General features: G+C 44.9%; 2 protein-coding genes across 4 annotated transcripts in view; both read left to right on the top strand.

Annotated features, from left to right (window-relative positions):
* LOC124479583 overlaps positions 1-14,461 on the top strand; it is a 272,624-nt gene that overhangs the window by 82,143 nt on the left and 176,020 nt on the right.
* On the top strand, positions 7,638-12,180 carry LOC124479674 (5-demethoxyubiquinone hydroxylase, mitochondrial-like). Of its 3 annotated transcripts, none has more exons than XM_047038524.1 (6): positions 7,638-7,842; positions 8,943-9,124; positions 9,871-9,985; positions 10,406-10,545; positions 11,190-11,303; positions 11,481-12,180. In XM_047038524.1, exons 1-6 carry the CDS (start codon positions 7,752-7,754, stop codon positions 11,556-11,558), a joined length of 720 nt encoding a protein of 239 aa, XP_046894480.1. In that variant the 5' UTR covers positions 7,638-7,751; the 3' UTR covers positions 11,559-12,180. The 3 variants fall into 3 exon arrangements, with proteins under 3 accessions (XP_046894480.1, XP_046894482.1, XP_046894481.1); XM_047038525.1 differs by having other exon boundaries at positions 7,639-7,842; positions 11,235-11,303; positions 11,481-12,179; XM_047038526.1 differs by lacking the exons at positions 11,190-11,303; positions 11,481-12,180 and adding an exon at positions 11,110-11,148.

A 14,461-nucleotide genomic window follows, 5' to 3' on the forward strand; every position in this document is an offset into this window, starting at 1 on the left:
ATACAGTAACATATCAGTCAGCAGTGTAGAATTCCCGTTCACATTAAAACACTTGCCTCTGTTCTATGTCTATTTGAGTGCATCATCTCAGATGTGCACTGTTGAGAAACTCTTGACACAACTACCAGAAATTCACCACAAACCTCCCACATTGCACATTCTCTGGGCTATAATACACCAAGCTGGAAAGTTTGGTAAATTAAACAAAGTGATACCCAGTATGAAAAAAAAGTGTTTAACAGTGTTTTAGTTGACTTTGTAACTTCAAAGTTGATAAACGTGGCATGATGCCAATCTGTGTTGCAGCTACTGTTGGACTCTAGAGTCTATAGCAGTATTGTTTACTACTGGATGTGGATACAGGGGAACTGAACTGTCTCATTAGGGCAGTGGTCTTCAACCCTGGTCCTCAGGGATCCCCTGCCCTGCAGGTTCTGGATGTTTCCCTGCTCCAACACACCTGATTCAAATGAATAGGTCGTTACCAGGCTTCTGCTGAGCTAGATAACGACCCATTCATTTGAATCAGGTGTGTTGAGCTAGGTAACGATCGATCTATTTGATGCCAACGTTAATTATACACCTTACACACACACACAATGTACATAAAACACACTCTAACATAAAGTATGGCATAGCGGGATATAGAGTAAATATACTGTACATGGTATTGACACAATTATGTGTGTAAATATCCCTGTGAAAAGATCAAATGGATCTGTCTCATTTATGCAGTGAGCCACTGGTTTAAATGCATTTGCACTAATGCAGGATAACTGCTCTGGCATTGTCATGGGGAATGCAACGAGTCAAGTCAGTCGTCTGTTTTTACAAACCTGTGTGTGTGTGAGAAAGAGACTTAAAGTGACTCCAGGCATTGGCATTCCAAAAATGCTGGGCACCGTTACTCTCTCTGTCTCTCTCTCTCTCTCTCTCTCTTTCTCTCAGTCTCTTTGTTCTGTCTCTCTGTCCTCTCTCGATGACCCTCCCTCTCTTCTGTCTGTCTGTCTGTCTGTCTGTCTGTCTTTCTCTTTGCAAGACAGGTCAAACGTTTGTGTCTCAACCTAAAGTCAAGGCCATGTACAGTACCCTTAAGCCGCAAGATATAGGAACAAACACGCCGTAAATCAGGCAACTGCTTCCATACGCTCCTGTTTATTCCAGTAGAGTTAGGCCGTGACGCTTCGGCTTTCCAGGAACAACACGGTGCTAGTCTCGAGGGCTCCTCGTAGTCTGATCCAGGGAGTAGAACCATCTGGGGGTGAAGCCATGAGAGGGACCAGGACATCCGTCTCAACAGATAGGGAGGGATTTTCAACATCAGCATCATAGAAACATTTACGGACAGTCTTCAGTTACTGATCCTGAGCAGGAGGGGGGAATGAGAGGGAGGGAGGAGGAAGAGAGAGAGATGGAGATCGCAGAGAGATAGGTGTGCATGATGACTAAGATGCATATACCTGTGAATGACCACAAATGTACGTTCACAGAAACAGACATGCTGCACCCCACAGTTTGGGAGTGTGTTTTCACCCCCCTACTAGGCAGAAGGGCATGTTGTGACTTGACAAATGATGATGGCTCCCCGCATCTGGATGTTAAAAATGATTTCCTCCTGCTACATGTCCACTCTCCAGCTATGCCCTCATGTTATATCCGGAACAACAGGACAAGAAATCTCTATCCGTTTTAGATCTGACACAATAAATTTGACATTGATTGACACTGGGGAGATACTTAAAAACATTACAAAATGGCAATTGACCACAAATTATTGTTGTCAATAATTTGACATATATATCCTCACCAAATATGACATCCAGTGTGAATAAAACACTATTATAATACCCAGTAGTATATTTAAGATTGTTGTAAATGCAGAGTTTGCTTGAATTTTCAAGGAATTTCTGCTCGTATTTCATTTTGTTTTGGTGGCACAACCTTTGACAGCCCCTTTTCAACCTCCTCTTATATTTTACACATCTCCCACATACTGGCAGGGGCGTGTCCAGACATTTTTGATATGGGTGGCACAAGGGGTGGCCCGCCTCTGACTGGGCATATAGCCAATCATATTTTAAGATATTTGGGTGGCCAATCAGATTTCAGGGGTGGCCCGTGCCACCCTAGGCCACTCCCTGAACACGCCACTGCATACTGGACCTTATTACACAACAACTGCACCACGTAAAACAATTTAATTATATAACAATTGATTTATACCCACAATGGTTTTAATAGAAGTAACACTATGTACTTAAAATGCTATTAATTTGACCTTAATGTAAAATGTTTCCCCCCACCATCAGTTGAAAGTCTTCTCTACTGGTAATGGGTTTCTCTATTACCTTGTTCACATGCCATCAACCGTTGACTTTAAGGCCAGCTTGATCTGTTCAGGACTGAGTGGGGTGGGTTGGGTCCAAATGTTGGAACCGCTTGGTGACCTGGTGGTAATCTTGAGCCAAATACAAACACTTTCTATATTTGTGTTTTAGGTGTGTTCATCTTACCTCAGATTGCTCTGTTCTGAACCATGTTTGTTGTATTCCCTGGATTAAATACATGACAATGAAAGGATTTGGCAGTGTTTGAACATGCATAGCATTTGACCCTACATTTTTGAGGTAAGCTGACATCACTACTTGGTCTTGGTGATTTAATTTTGTGTAACCATCCAGTCTTATCTCATTCACCTGATAACCAGAGGTGGTTTCAATGGTCTATACGGCAAAGTAACATCTATAGGACACGTCCTCCATCCTCCATTCCTATCCACACCTACTGGGAGGCTTGTGGTTGGAAGATAAACAATGCCCTTGTTTCTCCCAAAATAAAACGTTTGCGCTCCGAGTGTTTGCAGGCCCTCAGGGCCAGCCTTTATGTCTCCACTGAGGATCCCTCTCTTCCCCTAGTGCTGGTATCTTTCTTTTTCTTTGCTCTTTCTTTCTTTGTCTCTCTGGTCACTGTCGCTATCTCTTAGGCTGCCTTCTCCACCCTTTTGTCTTCATCTCTCTTTCCCCATGTCCGTGTATCTCTGACGCTCTCTCTCTCTCCCCAGTTTTTCTGTTCAACTCCGTTTCTTCTCATGGTCTTCTCTCTCTCTGTATCTTTCCCATGACGTTGGAGTGGGTCCATCCTTCCTAGCCCGTTCAGATCCGGCTCACCAACCTCCCCATATCGACCCTACCCCATTCTTTAACAAACTAAATGCACGCTTCCTTACGCATGCACAGGGACCTGACTTAGACTGGGTGAGAGAATCGTTCTGGCCCCCAACAACTGAACAACCCAGGCACCACCACCACCCCTCCATCAGCGGACAAGGCTGCCCTAAGCCACCGTGACTGAGTTGTAGTGCACCAAAGCTGGGTGAAGTTTCCTCGTGGTCTCTCTGGCAGACATCCACAGTCTGGTCAAAATAATGCTTCTTTTTTTTTGCCCCTCGCATTCTCAGACAGGGAGACAAATAAATATAGCACCGTAACCCAGAAGGGGAAAGAATCAACGAGTTTGAGAGAGGTAAGGGGGGATGGGGGCGAGGGGATTTCCGTCGTTTTTGGAATGAGACGTGTAAACATAAACAAGAGGTTAAGGCTCAAGGCCAGAAGTTTGAGACCGGGATGTGTGGGAGCCATCCATGCATGGTGGGACGCCCTGCTGCTTCCGTGGAAACGGCTTCGCCTAAACGGGTGGTTTAGGTTGCTAGCAGTGAACGTTAAAAGAGCTCATGTCCACAAGCCTATGTTTTGCATGTGTCAGATGCTTTAACACAGTTTACCCTCTGTCTGACACGTTTCAAGTTCCAACATCATGCCTTCAGGTAGATAGGCTGGCACTGGGTCAAATGATGATGACGTAGTCGTCTCAGACGTGTGGATAAAGAGGCCGATCAATTTGTAGACTCACGACGACATCCGCGGAAACAATAGTGATCTTGTTCTATGCAGCTGGACTCAGCAAGACACTTTCACAGTGACCAATAAAACAGGCCAAATATAGTTGGATCCAACTTTATTGCATGTATCGAAAGAGATTTACCAAAGGTCTTATGTCTTTATTTATTTTTTGCTCAACATTTTCTGAAACGAATGACAGCTTCGTGTTGAGTATTTATGATCTTTGACCTATGCATTTTTATAAAGCTCTTTTATTGTAAGTCGCTTTGGATAACAGCAGCTGCTAAATGGATAAATGTAAATTTAGGGGTTATTTACTTCAGGAAGGACTTGAAAGACTGGAAGCGTCGATGAGTGACTGCAGGAGGTCAGGAGTGTGGGTTGTTGCCAAGGTAACGCCAAGTATGAGACTGTGGTGAGCCCAACCTGCACAAGATTTATCCTCTGTTGTCATCTTAAACAGCGAGTGGGGAAAAGCAGAGGTTCATGTACCGAAAAGAAAGTAATGAAGGAGACAGTTTTCAGTGTTTAGAACAACAACAGCAGTTCTATAAATGCAAAGGTCACCAAGGGGTGGTATCTTTCAGTGGGAATCTTCTGTCTTGCTAGTAACGTGTTAACAATTTCTCTTTTTGAATCCCAACCAACGTTTGTACCTTAACAATGATTCATTACAACATAAAGCATCTGTTATTTTGAAAGAAATAGGCAAATTGACATGGCTGGCTATACATTTAATACCTTTTTTTGTTGTTTGCTAAATTTGTCTCTGAGAGAGAAATACCCTCTGAAGTGCCTTCGGATCCACTGTATTCCAAGTAGTGACCTCAAATAAACCCTCAAATAAACCCTGCACCTAATTTCATAGAAGCCGCCTTTGACAAACCCTGCCGGAATTTGCTTGGCGAGAAGCCATTTTGGAAAAATGTTCTCCCACTGAGTCAGACCAAAGCTTAACTATGGCATGAGCTGTCTATTGATACAACTGTCCACCTAGAGATGTTAAGTCTTTCATCCAGTCAGATAATGTAGGTGCTTGTGTCTTGAAATAAACTTGGTAAATAACAAGACATCTCCTTGATAAGCAGCCAGAGAGCCATCATGATCCAGTGTTTCCCACACATAGACTAATTTGTGGCGGTGCGCCACAGAATCAACACCGGCCGCCACACATTGCGTTTCGTAAAACATTTTTTTTATCGCTATTTAGGTAAAAACACGCAGCGTATTCGTTCAGCTGCATTTCCTTTCCCTGCTCTCCCTCCGTCTCTTTCACGCACGCGTCTTTCTCACATACACACACAGTCACTACGTCAGCACACGTTAGCAACAATGCATACGCCGTTCTAGTGAGACCGACAGCTACATCAGCGAGCCTTCAGCATTAGTGCCGTAGCTAAAGGTCTAGGAAAGTTGAGGCTACTTTTCGCTAGGTACCGACGGACATGTCTTAATCGAAGGTTCCCCTTCGTTCTTTTGGTGAGAAGTTTCAAGAGCTAGCTACTTACCCGGCGTCATGGAGCCGACCAGTTAAATAGTTATTTAGCACCCTGTATGCAGCGTCGCTACCTGCATATGCAGAAATTATTTGTTTGTTGTTGTTGATTTTGTGAATTATTTCGAACCCCCCCCCCCCCCCGCCACATATAGTTTTCTAATCTGTGGGAAACACTGTGATCCCATTTGAAACATTTCCTCTCCGTAACTACAATATTTGAGCTGAACACAGGGTTGTATAACTGGATAATTCTCTCTAATTCGTGGCGGCGGTAACTCCGGTTGTCGCGTACCAAAGGTGGAGAAACGGCTGGACTCTTCTCTTCAAACAGGGACCACAAACAGATAAAGAAGTACCCTTCAGCAGTTACTAACAACACATGCTCTGTTGACCATCAAGCAATTCTAGGATTTTCCAGACTTTCCCATGCAAGTTTTGACCTAGAAACAGGACTGGCTACTACATTATTGGCAGCCTGTATAAAGGCCTGTATCGTTTGTCCGTGTCAATATCAACGTCTACGTTTCAGCCCGTTCCTTCTTGTATAACAGTCTCTCTGATCCCACCCCTCGCTGGTACTCACACTCGGGTCCTCTGACTGACGAGGGCGACTACCATCCAGCAGGCTCTCCGCTGGCCCGGGCGGACGCCATTTACACCTGAGGAGTGAGCTCATCAATTCACTACACTCGGCTACACTTGCATAACGTTGTTTGTTTAACGAGGAAAAGAAGGAAACCCACTCCAAATACGCAGTAGTCTAAACTGTCGGCTCATGTTACCTCGCATGCTCTCTGCCCAGTCTGCCCCAGGAGAACACAACTTCTGGGAGGGAGACCGAATGTTGCATAACACCAAGACAATCAACATTGAGCAGACTGCCGTACCGATGGTGGGGAGACCAGTGTTTCAAATTGTGGCGCCCCCCCCCCCCCTCTCGCCTCTGGCCCCCACTACCTTCTCTCTCTCCCCTCCCTCCCTCTCTCTTTCTCTCTCTCTCTCTCTCTCTCTCTCCCCCTCCTCTCTCGCTCTCTCCCTCTCTCTCTTTCTCTCTCCCCCTTTCTCTCTCTCTCTCTCTCTCTCTCTCGCTTGCTCTCTCCCCTTCCTTCTCTCTCTCTCTCCCCCCCCCTCTCTCTCCCCTCCCTCTCTCTCTCTCTTTCTCTCTCCCCATCTGTCTCTCACTCTCTCTCTCCCTCTCTCTCTCACTCACCACAAATAAGACGCACCCATTCCCTCAAGAGCCCAGTGAGGGCTATGGCACCTGTGAGCTTGTGTAATATTAACTGTAGCCTCAGTCATAACAATAACAATGTTTGAGAAGCCTCAAGAAGGAGGCAAGCCGACCGTATCAGCGGTGGTTAACCATGTGGTAACCCATAAATGGTTTGGTTTCACATGCCTCCGGTCCATATGAAGCAACAGCAATGTTTCCAGACAGTAAGGTATACACGTGTGTACAGACAATGTTGGTTCACTTTACCTGAACACAATTAAAAGGTAGACGGTACTTGAGTGATGTATAAGAACAGAAATCATAGAAATGAGTCGGGACCTATTTGGGGACCACAGGGTTAGATAACAGCCCTGGACCACCATCATTCCATCGATAAATAGTTGGTTACCAGATGATTGATTAAACTGTACAAGGTAGGGTTGGTGCTTCACCAAAAGGAGGGAAATATTAATTTGGGACAGCTCTAGAGATTATGAAATGACAGCTGTGCCATGCTTATGCTCGTGTGTGTGTGAGAGAGAGAGAGAGAGAGAGAGAGAGAGAGAGAGAGAGAGAGAGAGAGAGAGAGAGAGAGAGAAAGAGAGAGAGAAAGAGAGAGAGAATCACAACTGAGTGAGTGTGTCAGAGACATCCTTTCCAGTCATAAACAGAATACTTTTGAGCCCAAGACTGCCCCCTGTTTTTCAAAACTGATACAGACAACGTCGATTAGAATGTATCAGTGCAATCCGATGACGGAGAAGGCTAAGATTATTATTAATATCAAACTTTCCTAGGTTTGTTTCTGCACACAAAGACGTGTGGATTATCCGGACTTCTTCATGGCACCACATGACTCAGTTGACATGGCAACAAAGTGTAGGCATAACATGTGAAATGCGTATTTCTACCAAGCATTCTTATCCACCATTTCTTACCATAAAGTCAATCATTTTCAAATGTCAACATTTGGTTTCCATTCAGAAGTCCAGACTTCTGGCTCAGGCTCACTCATCGTAATGCGACGTCACTAACAAGCGCCTCACTTTCTGTTGCGCTGCAGCTGCTGTCACTGGCGCTGCTGTGTTGCTTTCAGTTCAATGACATATTAAGAAGAATTGTACCCCTAAGTTACCCCAAAATGCACAAGGTTCTGAAACCGCGCGTATTAATAAGCAAATCAGCAGTTTTGGCGTTTAGTCCAACACGGCAACTTTGCTCAAATGACAAAGGTAAGCAATTCCGTTTCATAACAGATGTCATAACACTGCACGGTAGTGATGTGTCGTTCGTGAACGATTCGTTCATTTTGAACGAATCCTTATAAGGACTCGGGAGTAACGAGTCCTCTCAACGAGTGATTCGTTCATTTCCCGACTCGGTCTTTCTACGAGTCTTTGGATCATTTTTCACGTGACCTGCATAGGCTCTGTAGCTAGAGGAAACGAACGATTCGTTCCTTTCCCGACTCGGTCTTTCTACGAGTCTTTGGATCATTTTTCACGTGACCTGCATAGGCTCTGTAGCTAGAGGAAACGAATGATTAGTTCCTTCCCCGACTCGGTCTTTCTACGAGTCTTTGGATCCTTTTTTCACGTGACCCGCATTGTATTTTTTAGTAGAGGAAACAGTTTCCTTATTCCCTTTCGCGTGGCCGCTGTTTTAGTAAGACGTGAATGAATGATATTCGCTCAAGTCATCATACTGACTGGTTTTGTTATTTTCACTTTACATTTACACTTACAGTTTAGTGCAGTGTAATTGTTTGACGTGATAATTAAATGCTAGTGTGATAATACATGACCAAATCAGTGAATCAGTAAAAAGAACCGAACTTCCCATCACTACTGCACGGCATTGCACGCCTACTTTAGCAGCAGCATGACTTGTCAGCATAAGTTTGTACAGTTTGTAAAGAGCATGCTTGATGGTGATGCCATAGAAAATATGTAATGTCAATTGAGGGGCAATTCAGTAGGCAGCCTTGGTTCGATTGACGATTGAAGGCAATGTGAAAACCTACTTTAGGTTTACTGTAGTTTCATATAACTCGTTAAATCAGCGGTTAATGATTCCATCTAAAGCATCTTGGCCAAGCTGCAATATAACAGACACAAGCTCTTCTTAGAACTACAAAAAATGCATGTCCTGTAATCCCCATTGTATTCTGCTGAATCCACAAGTGTCCCCTCAAGAACGTACTAATGTATGATTACTGACTGTACTGTGCCGTACACGACGAAGGCCAGAAGCTGGTGCCTGTGTCATGGGGTCCCCGTGTCATGGGGTCCCTGTGTCATGGGGTCCCTGTGTCATGGTGTGTCTACCCCAGCTGTAGTGTCTCTCGGGGCGTCGTGTCACCACGGCGTTCTCCCTGCGGAGCTGGACGGCGAGGAGCGGGCCATGCTGCACCGCATGCTGCGGGTGGACCACGCCGGGGAGTTTGGCGCTAGCCGCATCTACGCCGGACAGATGGCCGTGGTGGGGAAGACACCAGCGGGAGCCATCATACAGGTAGACAGTCCCGTCCCAGGTGATAACCCAGGTGATAACCCAGGTGATGTCCCAGGTGATGTCCCGGGTGATAACCCAGGTAATAGCCCAGATGATAACCCAGGTGATAGCCCAGGTAATAGCCCAGGTGATAGCCCAGGTGATAACCCAGGTGATAGCCCAGGTGATAGCCCAGGTGAAAACCCAGCTGGCCTTGAGGCTCTGGAAACCGCTGGCTATCCTGGGTTTGAATCCCCACCAAACACACACTAACCCTGTTAAGCATATCACACAGGAGTCAAGTTTTCTAAACCAAGTCATAGTATATATAATAAATATCTCAAATTCTAGTGTGGTGAGAGTAAAATACACATGCAGTGCACACCTTTCAGCCTCTTGGGTTTTGTCCCCTTGTACCCCTCCTGAGACGGTTTGGTGCTGTGGTCTTTAACCCCCCTCCACACAGTCTTAAGTCAGTCCAAAGACAGTAAGCTGAACACAAAATACGGATCTAGTGTGATCGCTCGCCCCTCTCTCTTCAGGAGATTTTCTAGTGTTGTAATGATCGCATGCCCCTCTCCCTGCAGGAGATGATCTAGTGTTGTAATGATCGCACGCCCCTCTCCCTGCAGAAGATGATCTACTGTTGTAATGCTCGCACGCCCCTCTCCCTGCAGGAGATGAGCTACTGTTGTAATGCTCGCACGCCCCTCTCTCTGCAGGAGATGAGCTAGTATTGTAATGATCGCACGCCCCTCTCCCTGCAGGAGATGTGGGAGCAGGAGAAAAGTCACCTGCAGAAGTTCCATGAGATCCTGGGTGAGCACCGCGTCCGGCCCACTGCCCTGCTGCCTCTGTGGGACATCGCTGGCTTCGCTCTGGGTAAGAGGCCCACTGTCAGCACCCCTCCTTGGGATCGCAGCCGGTCTAACCACCCTGGTGAGGAGCAAGGGCTCCACAACTTCTGAGGGTTTTAGGGTTAGATTTAGTGTTGGGTTTTGAATTACATTAGGGGTTAGGGGTTTGACAGAACACAGTTTCAAATGAAAGTGAATGGTAGTGACCCACTGTGATCAAAACAAATGTGTGTCTGCGCGTGTGTGGGAGTCAGGTGGCTGAGCGGTTAGGGAATTGGGCTAGCAATCTGAAGGTTGCCAGTTTGATTCCCGGCAATGGCAAATGACGTTGTGTCCTTGGGCTAGGCACTTCTCCCTACTTGCCTCGGGGAGAATGTCCCTGTACTTACTGTAAGTCGCTCTGGATAAGAGCGTCTGCTAAATGACTAAATGTGTGTGTGTGTAGGAGCATCCTCTGCCCTGCTAGGGAAGGAGGGGGCGATGGCGTGCACCGTGGCAGTGGAGGAGAGCGTGTCAGAGCACTACAACAGTCAGATCCGAGAACTCATGGAGGCAGACCCAGAGAAGTACACTAAGCTGCTGCTGGTGAGGCCCACACACACACACACACACTTATTCACTCACACACACTCACACACTCACTCACTAACTCTCTCACACACATGCACAAACACTCCTGCTCTGTGTGTGTGTGTGTGTGTGTGTCGGTGTGTGTGTCGGTGTGTGTCTCTCACACAGAGAGACACCCTATCATCGTCACCCCCCTGCGAGTCACACTCATCACACATAGATAGAATCTACCACCAAAGTGACGGTCCCATAGACCCAAGTCACATGACACTTGCATAATTGAATCTGACACATGCCTGGGAATTGTAAGTGACTCCCAGAGTACAGAGTGTGTCTGTGACCAATGTGGAAGCTTAACTTGAAAAAACACACCAAAAAGTTCAACACAGGTCGTGTGTCATAAGTAACACCTCATTCAGTTGACAATAACGTCATAGATATACGTGTATGTACATGTATGTAGACAATACTGTATATACTGCATATACGTGCCTTCATACGTACCATCCCCCCCGCCCCACACGCACACGCGCACACACACACACCACACACACACACAGACAGTAGGTATAGATTCAGTTTTGGTATGATCCAGTTTTGGTATGATCCAGTTTTGGTATGATCCAGTTTTGGTATGATCCAGTTTTGGTATGATCCAGTTTTGGTATGATCCTGCGGTGACTGAAGCTGTGCCTCTGCTCCAGCTGATTAAAGATCTCCGTGACGACGAGATGGCCCACCACGACACTGCGCTGGAACACGACGCTGAATCAGTGAGTTTGCACCGTGCACACGCCACAAACAAAGTGATGTAGCACTTGCAAACTCTAAAATGATTTGGAATTAACGACGTTTACAGCAGTGTTGGGGTTGGTTAAAGTGTTGTTGAGCTATGTTAAGTCTTTAGGTTGTTTTTCATTGGTGACTCTCTTTCGCTGTCCCTGCTCTAGGTGCCGGGCTATTGGCTTCTAAAGAACGTTATACAGGTCGGATGCAAAGCAGCAATCTATGCTTCGGAGCGAATCTAGCTCATCCATTTCTACCAACCAGAGCTGTTAAAACAAACCTTTTCCTCTATGCCTAAAGCAAACAGAGCTTTGCACAGTAGTGGAGCACATGTTCATACCTCACCATGTTTAAGGGAAAGGAGAAAGGAAGGCAGAAGGACCCATTCAGAGTCTCAAAATCTGGTCTCTTCCTCCCCGCTGTCAGCGAACCTGATAGGACACACAACCCAACGTGTTTGAATTCAAAGGATTTTTCGAAAGCAAAATTATTTCTGGGTGTTTTCCATGGTTGTGATGTACGTGACCTCGTTATGTGTGTGTCATTGATTCAGAATCAGAATCGGAATGGGATTTATTTGCCATGAAAGTTTGCACAGACATGGAATTTACTTTGGCAGAAAGGTGCCTACAATAAACGTAAAGGAACCTAAAATGTAAATATGTGGACTATCTATACTAAGGGTACATAGGGTACATAAACTAGCAGTACTAAGTGGAATTGTGAGAGTTGTCATAAAATAAATATAAGTTACCACTCACAATATACAAATACAAAAAATACAAATATTATTAAAAAGGAAAAAAAAGGATCATGGGTCTTTTTAGACAAATATGTTAATGCAATGCAGTAATAAACATATACTTGTTTTAGCTTTGAATTGTGGCGTTTGTGTGTTGCTTTACTTTTCTATACTATACCCTCACTGCGTTTGGTATAGTAGGAGATAGTGTGGGTTTCTGTTGAGCAGATTCGGGGAGGGTAGCAATGCTGTTGTAGGACCACAAGAGGGCAGTATAACATCTGCTGTATGGAGTTAGATTAGTTTCATAATTCAAACAAACAAACGCAACACGATTCAAACAAACGTAACACGATTCATACAAACATAACACGATTCAAACAAACGTAACACGATTCACAAATAAATGACCCTATTACATTCGTTTGCAACCTGACAAACACAAGTTACAAATCCCTGCATTCGTTGGTGTGAATCCTTGCATTCGTTCGTGTGGATTTTTGGAACTTTCCTGACGCGCTTTGATCCACAAATGCATTTTTTCTAAAAGATATCCTCTGCAGCCTATCAGATGTCTCCAATTTTAGCCAATCACCGGAGAATGTCTAATATGGGTAGACGGGCTCTGCGTTAGCCTAGGAAACACGGAAAATGACTAAACATGAATCCTGCCATTCTCAACAATATTTAATCAGGTATGATCATCGGTTTAATAAGATTAACAAGCAATATTTCACCTACATGCTACCAGACGACATTGCTCGTGATCTGAAGGAGACGATGTCCGTCATTATGGCAGGTTGTTGAAGTCCACATAGACACGTTAATGTGATTGGCTAAAATTGGAAGAGACGATCTGATAGGCTGCTGAGGATATCTTTTAGAAAAAATGCATTTGTGGATCAAAGCGCGTGAGGAAAGTTCCAAAAATCCACACGAACGAATGCAAGGATTCACACCAACGAATGCAGGGATTTGTAACTTGTGTTTGTCAGGTTGCAAACGAATGTAATAGGGTCATTTATTTGTGAATCGCTTTACATTTGTGAATCACGAAATACATTTGTGAATCGTGTTACGTTTGTTTGAATCGTGTTACGTTTGTTTGTTTGATTCGTGTTATGTTTGTATGAATCGTGTTACGTTTGTTTGGATCGTGTTAAGTTTGTTTGAATCGTGTTGCGTTTGTTTGTTTGAATTATGAAACTAATCTAACTCCATACTGCTGTGATTGGGAACCAACAGGAGCACTGGCCTCCAATATACCATCATCAACAACTATCACCTGTCACAAATAATAATCATTGTTCAGACTGCATTCATTTATTTAGAAACTCTAGTTATGGCAGTTTGAACAGCCGTGTGTTCAGGCCTGTCTCAAGCACTCTTCCAGGTTGACTGTTCCAGAACCACTGGTTTGATTTGATCTGGTTTTATTAGTTCATTCTTTTGACTTTTTAAAATGTCCTTTCATTACTTACAGAAGTACAGTCTCACACCCGACATGTGAATGGAAGCAGGCTCAGCGTGCACATGTATGATCTATGTATGATCTATGTATGATCTATGTATGATCTATGTATGATCTATGTATGATCTATGTTCTTGTGTGAGTGTTGTGTGCTGCAGTAACTTGGAGCCCAGGAGAAGTTCACTTAATGTAACATTAAAGTACATTAGATAGAGAAGAACAGAAAAGCGGTTTCAGAGGAACCTCTTCCATGCAGGTGCTGCCATGGGCATATCTAGCCGGGGGCTGGAGCCTCCCCAGAAGTTTTATTAGCCCCACTCAAAAATTATTATTTTTATTATATATATATATATATATTAATACAAAAAATCTTCACATTTTAAATCTAAATGTGTTGATTTCTATTAGAGGACCCACTAGAGGAAACTATTTAAAAGGATATTTTCACAAAATTCTTCTGAGGGAACATGCCCCCAGACCCCCCTAGTTTTGCTGGGTCACAGGAAACATAATAGGTTTCATCTAGGGGCTTAGCCCCCCCAAAAGTGGGAACCTAGATTTGCCCCTGGGTGCTGCCACGGGCCTCCTGTTGTGACACCACTGCTGCCCCAGTGGCCCAGTGTGCCACAGGGTTTATCTAAAAATGAACCAGCTTGTCATAGCAGAAATGCCTGGCTGTGATGTTTGACAACTCAATCTCATGGGGGGGGGGGGGTTCCTTGATGACCACGCTGCACAACACACACCAAACAGTGACATGTAGGGACACACCTCTGCAGTAGGTGGCATTGGTAGCATTTAGGAGCGTGGTATGACTGGTATGAACAGATTGAGTTAGAGGGTGACAGGCATAGACAGAGAGTGGGTGAGACCGGTAAACTGTAGGTGAGACAGGCAGGGTGTGTGGGGGGTGAGACTGACAGACAGTAGGT

This window comes from Hypomesus transpacificus, chromosome 17, assembly GCF_021917145.1.
Source record: "Hypomesus transpacificus isolate Combined female chromosome 17, fHypTra1, whole genome shotgun sequence".
In the NCBI taxonomy this organism is placed as follows: domain Eukaryota; kingdom Metazoa; phylum Chordata; class Actinopteri; order Osmeriformes; family Osmeridae; genus Hypomesus; species Hypomesus transpacificus.

Coding starts and splice junctions, on each gene's coding strand:
- LOC124479674 (XM_047038524.1), top strand. CDS start 7,752: ATGCACAAGGTTCTGAAACCGCGCGTATTAATAAGCAAATCAGCAGTT. Junction 9,125..9,870: donor CAGCGGGAGCCATCATACAG/GTAGACAGTCCC, acceptor CTCTCCCTGCAG/GAGATGTGGGAGCAGGAGAA. Junction 11,304..11,480: donor TGGAACACGACGCTGAATCA/GTGAGTTTGCAC, acceptor TCCCTGCTCTAG/GTGCCGGGCTATTGGCTTCT.